General features: G+C 39.4%; 1 protein-coding gene across 1 annotated transcript in view; it reads right to left on the bottom strand.

Moving 5' to 3' along the window:
- The window catches only part of LOC132824715 (protein mono-ADP-ribosyltransferase PARP12-like), a 60942-nt gene that overhangs the window by 20939 nt on the left and 22016 nt on the right, over positions 1-17987 (bottom strand). Inside the window, exons 5-8 of the mRNA XM_060839387.1 lie at positions 17021-17144; positions 14742-14910; positions 4628-4730; positions 3333-3429 (exon numbers count right to left, since the gene is read on the bottom strand). Coding sequence (XP_060695370.1) covers positions 3333-3429; positions 4628-4730; positions 14742-14910; positions 17021-17144 — 493 coding nt within the window. The remainder of the gene's footprint in view (positions 1-3332; positions 3430-4627; positions 4731-14741; positions 14911-17020; positions 17145-17987) is intronic.

Below are 17987 nucleotides of genomic sequence, written 5' to 3'. Positions count from 1 at the left end.
CCTGGGGATTGAGTGGATAAATGTGCTTTTATGAGTTGAGTGGATTTTATGCATTTTACAATATCCAGCACGTCCTCCTCTCTAATATAGACATTTTTCAAGATGTAACCATTTATCTTCCATGTCCTTCTCCACAGTAAACATTGATGCAAAATACTCATTTAGTATCTCCTCCATCTGCTGTGGTTCTACACAAAGGCTGCTATGCTGATCATTGAGGGGACCTACTTGCTCCCTAGTTACCCTATTGCCGTTAATGTTTTTGTAGAATCCCTTTGGATTCTCCTTAACCCCATTTGCCAAGGACATCTTGTGTCCTCTTTTTACCCTCCTGATTTCCCTCTTAAGTATACTCCTACTGCCTTTATACTCTTCTAAGGATTCACTTGATATCTGCTATCTATATGATATATGCTTCCATCTTTTTCTTAACACAAAACCTCAATTTCTCTCATCATCAAGCATTCCCTACACCTATTAGCCTTGCCTTTCACTCTAACAGGAATATACTGGCTCTGGATTCTTGTTATCTCATTTTTGAAGGCTTCCCATTTTCCAGCTGGGAGCATATCAAAAGGCAAGGGAATAGGAGAGAGGATAATAAGAGACAAAAAATATATAAATCAGGGAGCATATATAATTGCAGTTTTTAAAAATGCTGCCACTTTGACTGGCAGCAATAGCCCTAATAGAGATTGGCTTCACATATCCTTGCAATTCATGTCAAAGTTGTATAACTATGCAAAGCTGAACAAAAGCCTAAAGAGCTTGTGATTCTTGGCAATGGTATGATAGGCATGCAAAGACCTGAAGTTAGAGGGGAGAATCACAGTGTAGCCTGAATTCACAAATTAAAATTCCCATGGATAAAATCCCTCTCCCAATGCAATATTCATGTAAAATTACCCTTAGTGAGACTGTGACCAACAATGAACCTCCTATAGATGTTCCAAATAAAACACCTATTTGTGTAAAAATGCCAATAGAGTAAAACAAACAAAAAATTGGGAATTATAGAAAAATGCCTTCAAAAATTAAGAATGACACAAAATACTATTGAGAACTAACATTTAAAAACTGCATCTACTTCTTGAAAACTTTTTTACATCTGGTATTCTCTTTATATACAATTGTAAAGGTAAGGCTGGAGTTTGAGCACAGTCCCATCACAACTTATGGGGAAGTTCTGTATGTTTCAATTTTCATGCACTAAGGCTTTATTTAAATACTCCTTGAAACTGTGAAACAAAATATGCAAAAAAAAAGCAGTGTAGTTTCATACTAACACCACTGGAAAATTATATGCATGAGAATTCCATGTGGAAAGTTGCTAGGAATGCACACCTCCAAAATAAACCACTGGACAATCCACCAGCTGATAATATACTTACAGAACCATTTAGTTCTTACATATCATAAATTCTAATGATTATTCTGAGCTTTTGTTGATGCTATGAAGCCCTGAAAGGGAAATGTTCCCATCTGGACACATTATTGGTGGAGCTTTCCAAGGTCCTGTGGTATCGGCACAACTTTCCAAACCACAAGTGGTTTGTCAGAACATTGTGATTTCATGGTCTGTGATTTTATATCCATTAATGTTAGCAGAAGCAATGTAGCTGACAATGAAGGAGCAAATTACTGCAGGTGCTGGAATCTACACTGAAAACAAGAAGCAGCAGGCCAGGCACTATCCATGGACAGAGAGCAAGCCAACGTTTTGAGTCTAGATGACTCTTCATCAGAGCTGACGTGAAACATGGAGTGGGCAGCATTTTTGCAAAAATCGGATGATAGCTGAATGGGACTGCAGCTAACAAAGTTTGTGAAGAGTTGAAATATATGGAGGATTAAAGATGGAAGGCTGGTTAGGGAGCACTGAAACAGTTAGGTAAAATTTTTATCCTGAGATAGAGCCAGGTTTAGAGTTTAGTGGCCTGGCAATTTCTCCCAACTAATTGATATGTCTGTCAACCTCTGACCATTTTGCCAACAAAGATGGCTTCTGATGATTGATGACTATTAATGGTATTAATTAAGCTAATTAAAATCCAAATGACAGCACTCTTCACATGCCATCAGAACTTTCTAGAAGGCCCCATAGCCCTAATGAAGCTTGCACATGGAAAAGTGGCAGCATTTTACCATCAAGCTGAAGAGGCCAGAGAAGCATCCTGCAAACTGCTCCCTAATGAAACCCCAGGCTATCAGCACCTCACTACAGCTAAAGGCCATTCTGTAGAAGCTGACTCTATGTCTTTAAATAATGCCATCTAGAGGCAATGCCCACATAAGAAAGAGGAGGAGACAAGGACAGATCCATAGGACATTCCACAAGTAGTAGTCCAGGGACAGTAAAATACATGTCATTTCTAAAGATACTGTGGCATGATCCAAAAATCTAAGCATGGAAAGAGGTGAAGGAAGTCACATTTTGTGAAACAATGGAGAGAAGAGACACTGAAGGATTATGGTACAGTCAAGAAATCCAGAGGTGATAATGTGGCAGTTGCATTTGTGGCACCAATCACGGCAGCACTGGTTGTGGTAGGGTACTGCTATCCACCCTCCTTTTGAGCTGAGACTAATAGCCCACTTAATTAGCACTGGTTGAGCAGAAACCACCATTGAATCTTACTGAGAAGAGGCACATGTCTTACACAACAGGATTAGTTTGCTACAAGTTACTTTGACTAATTGGACAAAATTTCAAAGACTATTAATAGCCAGAGATGACATGTCTATCTCCATCAGGGGCTCATATACACTGCTTCTTCACACAAAGACTGAGTGCCTCATTAAATTGTGTGGACTTAATGCAACTGCAAGATTAACCCTTTCAGAACCATTACCTTACAAAACAGAGATCGAGGAGAAATACCATTTTACAGACCTCGTTACACAGTCTGTAACTTATGGCTTTTGATTAATGCTATGGCAAGGCAGTTGCCTGACTGGAGAACTCAAACATGAATTTACAGGAAAAATGTTGAAGCAAAATATGAAGGAGCAACTTGTAAGATATTGGCTATGTAAATGCCTTCACGGAGAAACCTGAATGTTTATCAGAAAAAGCTGGAAAGTTTAAAATAAACACATCTTTTGTGAACAAGCAAAGAATCCTCAGGTTGCCTTTGCTGCTGCCTACAATTCCCACCCTGAGTTGCTTGATGCTACTGGTATTGCCTGAGCTAGAAAACATTTCATTCTCCATTATTACCATTGCTTCCCTCACTGAAGACTTTAAACTCTGCAAGGTAATAGAGGCTAAATAAACAAACATACAATAATGAAAAATGCTTGCCAACCTCATTAATTGCATTTTTAATCACCTGTTTACTTTTGTCTCCACGTCTTCTTTAGAGATAAATCTTGGCCTTCTCCGAACTTCATGTGCACTTTCAGAAAATTTATCTTTTTGAATCATTTCTAAGAGAAGGAAGACGTACAATTTCAAATACAGGCAATGAGCAATCAATATGCATCCAGAAATGGAATCTCAAATGATTTTGTAAAATAAAATTCCATGGGCAGTGATCTAAGTAATTTAATCAATTTGTGACATACTCAGGACCACTCACAGATTACATATTTTTTTAACAGCTCTGGATAGCGATCCTGAATTGCAGTTGTTCTTAAATAGCTATAAAATTAAACTAAAGGAACAATTAGTTTTGATGAAAGCTAACTTATTGAAGATGGTGACTGGAGGAGATGCAAGAATTGCTGCTTTTCTATTAAGAACTGGAGAGCATGTTTGAGAAGGTGACACTACAGCAGGTGGCCTTTTTTCAGGTTAAGGGGTATCTCTGAATGTGAATATTTGGTGCAACATTTAATGAAGCATATGCTGACTTTTCTTATCTATAACTGATAGTCTAACACAATTTACTCAGTAGTGCCACTCGTCACATCCTGCCCAAAACTTTAGGACAAATGACAATCAGAGCAAAGGGTTCTGCTTCCCACTAGAACAGGATAAATATCAAATAGCCTGAGGTTTCCTTATTAAACACTGGCGTAAGTTAAAGATTTATTTGTCATATCATACCTTCCAATAGTTATGACCAAACAGAAAAACATTCTTAATTTTTTGTTTTTCTTTTAATAAACCAACAGTCTACAAAATTATACATATTTATACAAAAAGATCAATATATTTTTCTTTTTCAAAATTGATGTTTTTGTATAAGATGTTTGGATATGAGTGAAAATACAGGTACTGCAAACCAAACAATAGATCAACAAGATCGAAAGGAGTAGAGAAAGGGTTCTGTTTGGAGACGAGCAGAAATTACAAGCTAAATTTTAAAACAACAGTTCTCAAGTTCTATCTATGGAGTTAGGTTTCAGTTCTGTAGTGATCTCATTGACGATTGGACAGACTCAGTGGTTAAACAGCCTCCTCTTGCTTCTTTGTAGCCACCCCAATTTTGTGGAGTGAGTGAGGGTTGGAGGAGGAGGGAAATGGGTCATAATTTCCTCCACTGAATACCAGACTATTCTGGTCTCCAACAAATTCTCCAAATTTACTCCTCTATAGATACCACGAAACTAAAATGCATCAACAATGTCACATTACATTTGTAAATTACACAGATTACAGTGTTACATGAACTGACCGTACCTTTAAAACTTAATGTTTCATTGAATTCTCCAATCGATACTTCAGCGTTGCTATTGGCCAAATAGACATTCTCAAGGTCTGCCGATGTCACATGCACGTCATCCTGTGTCAAAATGCCCATTGATGATCAGGTTTCTGGCTTGTGAAGGCTTAATACTTTAAAGCAAAGCTTACTAACACATCACTTAGTACTGTTGGTTTTTTTAGTGGATGGAGAAGTAGGTAAACATGGACAAATGTAGAATCTAAAGTTTCAATTCTAAGAGAGGCTGGAGAAAGCTCTGGATGATAATGATGTTTTCAAGTGTTAGATAGGATTGCCAAGGATTATCACGATTTAAAAATAATGAAGAGATGAGAAGATTTGTTTTTTCTCTTAGTGGTAAGAGTTTTTGGAACCCTCTTTCTTGAAAGGCTGTGGAAGCAGAGTCTTTGAATATTTTTAAGGCATGACAGGAAAGAGTAGGCAAGAGGTTTTGCTGACACAGGAACAGAAACTAAAAGCTAAATTACAGAAGAGGTTCTCAAGTACTATCCACAGACTTATATTTCTGATAAGCTAAGTGATGAAAGGCATGAATGTGGAGTGATCAGATCAACTATGATCTTAGTGAATGGCACATCAGGTTAAAGGCTCCATGTGGCCACCTCCTGCTCCTAATTCATATGTTCAAATCCAGAGACCAGAGTGATAAAGGATTTAATTATTTGTGGATACATAAAGTCATAGAGTCATAGTGATCTACAGCACAAAAACAGACTTTTCAGTCCAACTCATCCATGCTGACCAGATATCCTAACTGACTCTAGTTCCATTTGCCAGCATTTGGCCCATATCCGTCTAAACCCTTCCCATCCGTATACCCATCCAGATGCCTTTTAAATGATGTAATTGTACCAGCCTCCATCACTTCCCCTAGCAGCTCATTCCACACACGCACCACCTTCTGAGTGAAAATGCTGTCTCTTAGGTCCCTTTTATATCTCTTCCCTCTCACCCTGAAGCTATGCCCTTTAGTTCTGGACCCACTCACACCAACCTTGTTTATCTGTGATTTTATAAACCTCTATAAGTCATCCCTCAGCATTCGAGCCTCTCCCTGTAGCTCAAATCCTCCAATCCTGGCAACATCCTTGTAAATCTTTTCTGAACCCCTTCAAGTTTCACAACATCCTTCTGATAGGAAGGAGACCAGAATTGCATGCAATATTCCAAAAGTGACCTAACTGATGTCCTGTACAGTCACAAGTTGTCCTTCCAACTCCTATACTCCATGCTCTGACCAATAAACAAAAGCATACCAAATAACTTCTTCACTATCCCATCCACTTGTGAATCTACTTTCAAGGAACTATGAACCTGCACTTTAATGTCTCTTTGTTCAGGAACACTCCCCATGACCTTACCATTTAGTGTATAAGTCCTGCTCTGATTTACTTTGGTCAAAGCATAGGTTGTTCATAAGAATGGAATACAGACAAAACCATACAAAACTATGTTTTACATGAAGGCAGTTGGCAACAATGTAAATTAACAGGAGCTGTCATTATAACAGACAGTGTAAATACATAAATGAGCAAACAGGTACATCTTTAATAAGTAAAAATTGAAGGATATAGTGAGAAGCTTGGAATTGAGGTCTATAAAGAAATCGAGTGCTTGAGCCTAACGACCTTTCCTTGATTCAGAATATCCAAATGTTCTCAGCATTTAGAAAAGCTAAGTTTTGATAACACAGGTTCTCTATATATCCTGCTACCCTATAAATGCTGATCAGTGCTGCCTTTGTGTCAGATTTATAGGGTTTAATTTAACTTTAATTATAAAACATAAGACAATTATAATTACAGATATTTTTGAACAGCCTGTTCAAGCATGCTATCACACATGTCTGGGTCAGGTGGGATTGAACCCAGATGTAGGGGTGCTACCACAGCACAACAGGAATCCTCAATTATAATTATAGACTGAGCATGAGATAGCTGATATGAAAAGTCCTTCAATGCTGATTAGCTACAAGATCACACATTTCACATAACTTATAAAGTGTATCACGAAAAGTATAAAAAAATTATTCTTAATGCGAGCAGTGATTCAGCCAACTCACTTCAGAACAATTGCTCACGGTTGATTCTGTACGTGTCTGCTGCTGTTCTGGTTTAAATTTCTTCTTCTCTCTTCTCTTCATACTACTGTGCTCCTGGACTGCTAAGAGTTATTATAGTATTAGCTCTTGCTCGGTACTACTCTTGTATATTGTCACTGGCAACTGTGAACTCAAATTAGCTCACAACTATGTAAACAGTATACAATCAGTCTTGGATTGGCGAGACAGACAGAAAGTAAAAGAGCACAGAATGCACATTGATCTAACTTATCTTCTAGACTTCAAAACCGAGCTCCAGTATGTCCATTTACAATATTACTGTTTTTTTCACTGCTTTGTCTCTCTAGGCAGTATGTGCCTAATTCTTGATTGGTTTCTTAAGATCATCATCATCTTGCTGATACCATTTCCTTCTGTCCCTTGACTGGTGACTAATGCCTGACTGTAATGACTGCTGCTGCCAACTAAATAAATCACTTTATTTATTCCCTAAAAAGATAGAGTTTGCATGTCCAAGATCAAATCAGGTTACTGTACGAACCTACAATGTTATACATACTTGTTACATACTTTGAAAGCAATTCTAGGTAACGGAATTGGGATATAAGGCAAATATGTGTGTATCTCAAGGAGCTCTGTTCCCCTACAACATGGCCACAGTGTCAATGCATGCCAAATCACTTAGCAATAGCCACAAGCCTGTAGATGAGAAACTGGCATTCAGACCACAAGACACCAACCTCACGTTAACATGGTCTTATCTTACCAAGCCAATGTTTTGTCCCACACAGGAAATACACAAACTGAACCATCTCCTCCAGTACCAGGAAGTCAGAGGCAGGAAGCCACTGCAAGAGCTGGGACTTTCAGCTCAGAACTTTAAGAACCATGAGCTAAACATTCTGGTGCAGGTGTTCAATGACATGAAGGACAATCTCTTGTCAACCGCTCCAAGATTTTCCCAATCATGATGAAGGCAACTTGCATTCAGTTTGTGCAGAGCTCCAAAAAATTGAAGTGCAGTGCCACTAGCACTTTTGCAGCCTGCTATAATCTAGCAAAGTCATTGAGACTTCTGCATATTTGGTGTCTCCCTTCGGATTCAAGCATACATCAAGCAAAGCATCTGGGGTGAAACAGAGTGCATATTCCTCCTCAACCTTGGAGGAATGTGTACCCAAGTCACCTACACAGCACACAGTGCTAATAAGTAAGGCAACCAGATGGGAGATGCTGTTTCAAATCAGCTGGAGGAAATCCCCTTTTCCAAAGAGCATTGCACTGACTCATCTCCCTCTCCCTATTATCCTTGCAGGACAAGAGGTCAAGAAAGGGAGATGAATGGTGTTGAAGACCGATGCTGAGATTGAATGTGATATGTAGTGTGAACCAGGATCCTATCTAGAGAACATATGAGTGTCAGCAAATCCCCCATTTCACCTGAACACGACCACGGAAGAGGCATTCCCGGAATTATATGCTGGTGCTCCACAAGGCTGTTTACTTTGGGAGGCTATTGAGTTTGAAGGGTTTTGGGTTGCAGGGAATTTGGATGCAAAGTCAAAGGGTAGTACTGAATTTATGAGGAAAGTCTAGTCTGACAGCATGCTAAGCACTAGATGTAGTATACAGACCCATCACTGAAGAATGATAATGGTTTTCATGTCTTCATCTCACAGGTTGTAGTCCCACCCCAGACACCAAAACATATTGGGAAACAAAAGAAGATAAATTTGTCTGAGGAATCATTGTCACACCAGCACATATACTGGCACACTAGTGAATCGATGTATTGTTTTAATGTCAAGGGCATTAGGTGAGGAGTGCAGCATTACTGTGGTGGAGAAGGTGTCAAAGGCAGAGGTATCAGTGTACAGTCCCCTTTGAGAGGGGAGGACTGTCATATTAAATCTCCATGGGACAAAGAGGCAAATCCTCAAGAGTCATAGGTTGTCTTGGACATCAGCAGATGTGTGACAATCTGGCAGAGATCTCCGAAGTATTGAGAGATCGTGTCCACAAATGTAGTAGAATAGAATATGCAAATGAGATCAGAATAGGGACATCAGAAAAAGCCTCTAAAGACTGAGATCTTAATACTACACTAGAGAGCAAATTGTAGTGTAAAAATTAAGATGAAGATATTGTGTAATATTGAAAGGAATGAGAGACACTAACTCTGTGTTGTGGATAAAATAGAGATGCTAGTGACCAAGAAAAATGCCAGCATAGTAAAAGGGAGCATCCTCAAAGATCATCCATGCAGCTATCCACAGCCCAGAGATGCTATGTAGAACTACGTACCCTTTGTTAAATTTAAAAAATATAAAACATAGTTACTAAGCGAGTCTGGAGCAGTGTTTTTTAAGACTATAAGACTGTGCTTTTGTTTAGGTCTGTAGATGGTTAAGAAGCAAAGATGGCCTTTAGGAGAGTGATGTGCTCTTCCTGGTGGAAGTGGGAGATTAAAGAGAATTTCCATGTTATTGATGATTATGTCTGCAGGACGTGTCTTTGGTTGCAAAACTTATCAGATCACGTGGATGAGTTGGAGTGGCAATTAAAGGCATTACGGAAACTACAGAGGCTAGGGGGTGTGATGGATGGCAGTTGCAGGAAGGTAGAAAAACCGCAGATACAATCAGGTAGATGGGTTTCTTCCAGGAAAGGTTGGAGAGGGAGACAGGTAGTGCAGCAGTTTCTTGTGGCTATCCCCATCTCAAACAAGTATGCTGTTTTGGAAGATGAAGGGGTTGATGGACTCTTAGGGGAATGTAGCACAAAGAGCCAAGTTTCTGGTACTAAGACGGGCTCAAATGTAACGAGCAGTGCGTCGGCTTCCAAGCGATTGATTGTGATGGAGGACTTCCTAGTCAGAGGCAGAGACAGATGTTTCTGTGGCTGGCAGTGAGAAGTCAGAATGTCGCCTCCCTGGTGCCAGGATCAAGGATATCTTGGAGAGGGTGCAGAATGTTCTCAAAGGGGAAAGGGACCAGCAGGGGGTCGTTGTACACATTGGAACTAATAACATAGGAAGGGAAAAGAATGAGATTCTGAAGGGAGAATATAGAAAGTTAGGCAGGAATTTAAAAAGTAGGTCCTCAAAAATAGTAATATTAGGATTACACTCAGTGCTACAAGCTAATGAGGGTAGGAATAGGAGGACAGAGCAGAAGAATGTGTGACTGGTGCAGGGGAAAAGGGTTTACATTTTTGGATCATTGGAATGTTTTCTGGGGTAGACATGACTTGTATAAGAATGATGGATTGCACTGAAATTGGAAGGGGACTAATATACTGGCAGGGAGATTCATTAGAGCTGCTCAGGAGGATTCAAACTAGTAAGGGGAGGTGATGGTGGGGTAGAGGAGACAGGAAGAATAGAAATGGGGGCAAGAGAGGAGGGGGTGTGGCATTTTTGATAAGGGATAGCATGATTGCTGTACTCAGGGAGGATATTCCTGGAAATACAGCCAGGGAGGTTATATGGGTGGAACTGAGAAATAATAAAGGGATAGTCACCTTATTGGGATTGCATTAAAAACCTCCTAATAGCCAGCGGGAAATTGAGAAAGAAATTTGGAAGGAGATTTCTGACAGCTGTAAGAATTTTAGGGTGGTTATGGTAGGGGATTTTAACTTTCTGAATATAGACTGGGACTGCCATTATGTTAAGAGTTTAGATGGAGAAGAAGTTGTTAAGTGTGTACACAAAAATCTTCTGATTCAGTATGTGAATGTACCTATTAGAGAAGGTCGCAAAACATGGCCTACTCTTGGGAAATAAAATAGGGAAAGTGACTGAAGAGTTGGGGGGAGCATGTTGGAGTATACTTAAGAGGGAAATCAGGAGGGCAAAAAGGGGACACGAGATAGTGTTGGCAAATAGGGGTAAGGAGAATCCAAAGGGATTCTATAAATACATTAAGGACAAAAGGGTAACTGGGAAGATAATAGGGACCCTCAAAGATCAGCAAGGCAGCCTATGTGTGGAACCACAGGAGATGGGGGAAATACTAAACAAGTATTTTACAAGTATTTTGCATCAGTGTTTACTGTGGAGAAGGACATGAAAGTTATAGACGATAGGGAAATAGATGATGACATCTTGAAAAATGTCCATATTACAGAGGAGGAAGTGCTGGATGTCTTGGAATGCAGAAAAATGGTTAAATCCACAAGCCCTGATCAGGTGTACCCTAGAACTCTGTGGGAAGCTAGAGAAGTGATTGCTGGGCCCTTCGCAGAGATGTTTATATCATCAATAGTCGCAGCTGTGATGCCAGAAAAGTGAAGGTTGCTAATGTGGTGGCACTATTTAAGAACGGTGGTAAGGAAAAGCCAGGGAACTATAGACTGGTGAGCCTGACCTCAGTTGTTGGAGGGAATCCTGAGAGGAAGGATTTACATGCATTTGAAAAGGCAAGGATTGATTATGGCTGGCCAACACGACTTTGTGCTTGGGAAATCATGTCTCGCTAGCTTGATTGAGTTTTTTTGAAGAAGTAATGAAGAGGATTGATTAGAGCAGAGCAGCGGATGTGATCTAAATGGACTTCAGTAAGGCTTTCAACAAGGTTCCTCATCGTAGACTGGTTCGCAAGATTAGATCACTTGGAATAAAGGAAGAACTAGCCATTTAGATAAAGAACTGGTTCAAAGGTAGAAGACGGAGGGTTGTGGTCACGGACGGTTGCTTTTCAGACTGGAGGCTTGTGACCAGTGGAGTACCATAAGGATCAGTATTGGGTCCATTGCTTTTGGTCATTTATATAAATGATTTGGATGTGAACATAGGAGGTATGGTTCGTAAGTTTGCAGATGACATCACAATTGGAGGTGTAGTGGACAACAAAGAAGGTTACCTCAGATTACAAATGGGACCTTGATTAGATGGGCCAATGGACTGAGGAGAGGCAGGTGGAGTTTAATTCAGATAAATCTGAGGTGCTGCATTTTGGAAAGGCAAATCAGGGCAGGACTTATATATTTAATGGTAGTCTTGGGGAATGTTGATGAACAAAGAGACCTTGGAGTGCAGGTTCACAGTTCCTAGAAATTGGAGTCGCAGGTAGATAGGATAGTGAAGAAGGCGTTCGGTATGCTTCTTTTTATTGGTCAGAGCAGTGAGTGTAGGAGGTCATATTGTGGCTGTACAGGACATTGGTTAGGCCACTTTTGGAAATCTTGTGTGCAATTCTGGTTTCCCCCTTATTGGAAGGATGTTGTGAAAATTTAAACAGTTCAGAAAAGATTTAAAAGCATGTTGCCAGGATTGGAAGATTTGAGCTCTATGGAGAGGCTAAATAGGCTGGGGCTGTTTTCTGTGGAACATCGGAGGCTGAGGGGTGACCTTATCGAGGTTTATAAAATCATGAGGGGCATGGATAGGGTAAGTAGACATGGACTTTTCCTGGGGTGGGAGTCCAAAACTGGAGGGTGTTGGTTTAGGGTGAGAGGGGAAAAATGTATAATGGACATAAGGGGCAACTTTTTCATGCAGAGGGCGTATATGGAATGAGCTGCAAGAGGAAGTGGTGGAGGTGGGTGCAATTACAACATTTAAAAGGCATCTGGATGGGATATGAATAAGAAGGGTTTAGATGGAAATGGGCCAAATGCTGACAAATGGGACTAGCATAGGTTAGGATATCTAGTTAGCATGAACAAGGTGGACTAAATGGTCTGTTTCCATGCTGTACACCTCCATGCCTCTAATACCAGGTGTTTCCATAAAGCAGAGCATGAAGTACAAGGGAGCTATCTACAGACCAGATGAGCTCAATCACATTTTAGGGATTGACGTGCATGAGCTGATGTGAGAGCAGCTAGTTTATGGAGAACATGATGTGGCAGCAGCTGGAGAGCAGGCAAGGGTAATGTGATGTCATACACAGGGTATGTGGCTCTCTTTGTATCCTAGTTTTTAGATCAGAGTGGTGCTGGAAAAGCACAGCAGGAAAATTGATGTTTTGAGCAAAAGCCCTTCATCAGGACTAGAGGCAGGAAGCCTCTAGGGTGGATCTCTCCACCCTGGAGGCTTCCTGCCTCTATTCCTGATGAAGGGCTTTTGCCCAAAATGTTGATTTTCCTGCTCCTTGGATGCTGCCTGACTTGCTGTGCTTTTCCAGTACCACTCTGATCTAAACTCTGGTTTCCAGCATCTGCAGTCCTCATTTTTGCCTCTCTTTGTATCCTAGACCAGTCAGTTCAGGGCCTGAGTGCTGAAGTCCACAAAGTACAGCCTTGAAAATGGCCACTGTTACTGGTGGCCCAGCATGGTTGTCCCACAGGAGCTCAGTTTGTCCTACAGGGACAAGTCATCAAGTTCTTACATTGCCAGAGAAGACTATCTATGAGTCCTGTTGGAAGGATTGTTGTTTGGTTACTGTCAATAAGGAGGCTCCTATTCAACCAGTGTCAGTTATTCTTTTGGCCACAGACTGGGCACAGATGGACTGCTGATAAATTACCTGTTGATAAGTGTTTCAGGTCTTTTTGTTGGTATCTTTATAGTCACGTGAGGACAAGTAATAGATCTTGGGGAAGCTGGCTGTCAACACAATATGTTCATTGATTGTACAAAAGGTGAAGTTTGGAAATGAAAATGAAACAGACTGCAAAAGGCTTCAAGAGCATACAAACAGGCCAGTGGAATGGTCACAGGATGCCAGCTCAATTTAGTGAAGAGACATGTGAGGTTTGGCAGATTAAAAATTGAATAGGGGCATATGTGCAATTAAATTATGCCAGAGGATGTACAGGCCTCCCTACAAATTAGTGACTTATTACAGACTGACAGCAGAAGTTCTGGGAGAAAAGGCTGCTTAACTTTCTGAGCTACTTTAGCTAGAAGTGGGAGTGAGACGGTCTTTATCAAAAAGGCAAATCCTGCAGTATTCCACTGATTCTGGGAGATTTGTTTGGCATGGGTAGGGCAAATGCAATCATTGAAACTGCCTTCTTCTGCTGGTGTTGTATTAATAAAATACTTCAGAAACTGAGGTCAGTGTCTGTAGTCAGTCACCCAAAGTTACTACATCATGAAATGGGAAGATGGGAACCCATTGGAATCTGGGAGTGCAATCATAGAGTCATAGAGTTTTACAACATGGAAACAGACCTTTTGCCATATTCCATAACTAATGTGAAGTGTGGTAAGTATACAAGGTAAATGTCACTTTCTGTATCGAAAGTATGATTTTCCTACGAAAATAAAATAGCATTTAATCAATAAGTATTATTTTAGTCACTTGTTACAATGGAGATTTTGTAACATGTAATCTTGTGGGATCGCTCATTCAGCCATTGATTGGAAGTCTGAGAGGTTTTAAAAAATTATCAGTCTCCATCAGGATTGTAACAAAGGACAAAATGCTATCTATCATTTCACATTTCAATTTTGAAAGTACAATTGAAAAGGTTTGTAATCACATCGGACATGTCAAAGACGAAAAATTTATACTAATGTAGTAATTTTCATGACTGCTGGATGTCTCAACATGCTTTACAACCAATGAAGCATTTTTGAAATGTAGTCAATACATGGCAGTATAGGAAGTTCACTACCTAATTTACACACAGCAGACCCCAGCAAAGAACAATGTGATAATGACCAGATAATCTGTTTTTGTGACATGGATTGAGGAGTAAATATTAGTCCAGACAGTGGAAAGAACTCCTGCACTCTTGAAAATATTTTAAGAAATATTTGTTTTCCTTCTCTTGTTCTCTCTGTCTGTCTCTCTCCACAATGCTCCCCCCACCGCCTCTGCCCTCCATTCCCCCCCCCCCCCCGCCCACACACACAGACACACACACACACACCCAGTTTGTTTATCTTCTACTCATCTGAAGGTGTTTACTCTTAAGGAAAGGCAATATTCTGACTGGGTAGTATATTGAAAATCTGCCTCAAAATTATGATTTTCACCAATTAAAGCTGTTGATCTGTTACACAGCATTACTGCCCAAGATTAAGAACTAAAAAAAATCATAGAACTTACTTGACAATCATATTCAGTCCATTTTCCAAACATATCATTCATGTACCACAGCCATTCAGTTGTAAGGATGCAGTGTGGGGGTTTAGTAACTGAAGATGCGGTACAGAGACGTCTCACCTGGTGAGACCCACACATCATTGATTCAAAGTTGATGGGAGTAGGTCCTGAGCTGTTAAAATAATTTAGGAAAGAGTACTTGAAGGGAGACATAATTCAGGGCATTAATATATATACATATACAAGCACCAAGTTAACACAGGAATGATGTGCAAGATTTAAGTCCAATTCTCCAAAGAGACTAGTGATTAGAATGTATGTAATGAACCCATGCAACAGGCTGTAGCTAGATATTTAATTTTGTGACAAGACTGCTGGCTTGTAGGGAAAAATATAGATATCTCATATTCCATGTTTATAGTTGCCGTGTTCCTGATGCAAGAAAAATGATCTTTGCAGAGGACAGTAGACTGGAGGTTTGAACATTGAGATGATCATGTTTTCGGAAGATTTCTTAGATTAACTTTTAGAGTTTTGGGAGTATTTCTATAGCACTGCAAGGAGATTCAATTTATGGATGGAGTCAATGACAGGATCAATTGTAACTGAGCTTGAAAAGAGTTGGGCTGGCCAATCTTTTATTCTCCGTACTTTGCATTCTAAACATTATTTTATGAGTTGAATTAAACCAAAACCAAAATTTCAGAATATGTTGAAATATTCTGCAAAATAATTCCATGAATAGTGTTCATTTGTATACTCCTAAGTCAAGCTCCAATATCTTTCCAAACTGAATACTCTCCCAATATCATGTAAGTGCAAATTAAACAAGAGATGCTAATCTCTTGATGCTGATTTAGTTCCCTGGGTTCCATGTTTTTGGGTCGTGATTTCAGTTTATCCAGTTGAGTGTCTTCATTATGAGTTCCCTGAATTTGCCTCAATCTGTGGTCAGGTAACTGCACCATCTATTTTAGATTGGTAGTTGTCTTTTTTAAAAATCATCTTAACCCATGAAGGTCTCTGATATTAAAATCAGATGATGGAAGAGGAGTATCGAGAGTTCAATTTACCAACATTGTAATGACGCAAATGACTTTCTGTACATCAAAGTTGCACATCAGTACTTGTTCTCTTTATGATATTGGCTAAGTCTTTGTAGAATGAATCATGAGTTGATACCAAAACATAGCAACTTTGTTTCATCCTACACTTATATATGCTTTGACCAAGCTCTTAAACCGGCATATAATGATTCCTGAAAAACCAAAAAAAATCTCTCAAACTAAAGTTGTTTATAATCCCTGCAGGATCTATTCCTTTCATGCTATCGTCACTAAACCTCACTTTTGTCTGATTGCCTTTAACTACTTTTGAGATTGTTGGGTAAATTTTGTAAGCCTTAATTAGGTTCCATTTAAAGAACATTGAGCATCAGGAGGTCTCCATATCATTACAAACCTGGTGTTGTGTGATTTTTAACTTTGTACACCCTAGTCCAACACCGGCATCTCCAAATCATTACAAAAGGATACAGAGACACAAGAGAAGACACAAAAAAATTTACTAGAATGATAAAAGAACTTGAGACATCAGACCATCTGAAGATTAAACATCCTTCTGTAGAAGTGGAAAGATTGAGGTACTGCACATAAGGCTATTTAATAAGGTAAGAGTATTGAAGGTAGTATAGTAGCATGGATAGAGGACTGACTAGCTAATAGACAACAGAGAGTTATTATAAAATGTGATGTGATAAGTCATAAGATCTCACTGTCAGTTAATTGTTCATTTGGAAAGGATGATTTTAATTAATTCCATTTGTTCTCTCATAGTCCAGAGAAACAATGTGAATAAATAAAATATCCAGTTAAACATCCAGATAAATTTTCAACTTGCTCAGGGATATTCCAAGCATTACCAGTTGGCCATCTATTTCAGAAAGGATAAAATCCATTAGCTAAACCTTATAGATAAGCTTTCTGTGTTTTTTTTTCTTCGGAGTTCCATGCAACTAGCTTCCATAGATTGAGGAGTGCATGTGATCAGGAGTAAGCAATTTAGCCCCTCAAGCCTGTTCATAAAACTTTCAAGTAAATTGAGTTAAGAATTTGGAATTATCTTAGATTTTTTTGAAGGTTGGATTTGAAATTAAAGTTGTTCATGGGATACGGAATAAATGCAAATCTGGAATTCAGTGATTTTGATAATTGTATTTTTAAGTACATCAGCACTCAGATATGATTTGTTCTAATTTTGGACTTAATACATCAGAAAGATACCTGGTGATATTCTTTGGGTCACAGAATTCCATTTCAATCTCCTCCATGTTTGGCAAATCCTGCCATGTTCCCTTGCATATTTGCCACCGATAGGGAAGGTTGAAGTGAACCCGAATACACTTGTCTGTAAAAATATAAATGTGGTTATTAACCTTTAGATTGAGTTGATTCTGCAAAATTCCCATATCATTGAGTCAGTTTCTACTTTTAAGTTTTCAAAGCAAACACAATGAACTGAATAACAGCAAAATACTTTTGTATTTTTAAAGTTCCTTTCATGCAATAAAATGTCCCAATACTTTTGACATAAGCATTATTAAACAACTTATGATATTGTGGCACAGAAGAAGATATTCAGCCAGAGACCCAAAATGTTTTGTCAAAGAGGTAGGTTTTAAGGAGAGTTTTAAAGGATGAAAGCAAGTTGAAGAGGAGGAGAAGTTTGGAGTTTAGGAACCCCGACTGCTAAAGCTGAAGGTATGGCCTTCAATGTTGGAGACATGTAAGTGGCCCACATGTGAGGAACATCAAAATTTCAAGGAGGAATGTACAACTGGAAGAGATCACTGAGATATGGAGTGTCAGTATATGGAAGGCTTTGAAAATAAAGGAGAGAACTTTAAAATTGAGCCATTGGCTAACCAGGATTTAGTGAAAATCAGCAAGAAGAGCAGTGAGGGGCAGTTGGGATTGGTGTAGGTTGGGACAGAGGCAGCTGTGTTTCAGATGACCTCAAGTTTCTGCAAGGCAGAAGGTTGATGATGCCTGGGCTGAAGAGTTTTAGTTATGGGGAGAGATTGGATAGACTGGGTCTGTTTCCCTTGGAGCATGAGTAGACCGATGGGGAGACATGACAGAGATGTATAAGATTATGAATAGCATAGACAAGGTAGATAGGAAGAAACCTTTCTCCTGCACAGAGGGATCAATAACCAGGAGCATAGAATTAAATTAAGGAGCAGGAGGT

This window comes from Hemiscyllium ocellatum, chromosome 19, assembly GCF_020745735.1.
Source record: "Hemiscyllium ocellatum isolate sHemOce1 chromosome 19, sHemOce1.pat.X.cur, whole genome shotgun sequence".
Classification (NCBI taxonomy): domain Eukaryota; kingdom Metazoa; phylum Chordata; class Chondrichthyes; order Orectolobiformes; family Hemiscylliidae; genus Hemiscyllium; species Hemiscyllium ocellatum.
This window is presented reverse-complemented; position numbering and strand designations above follow the sequence as displayed.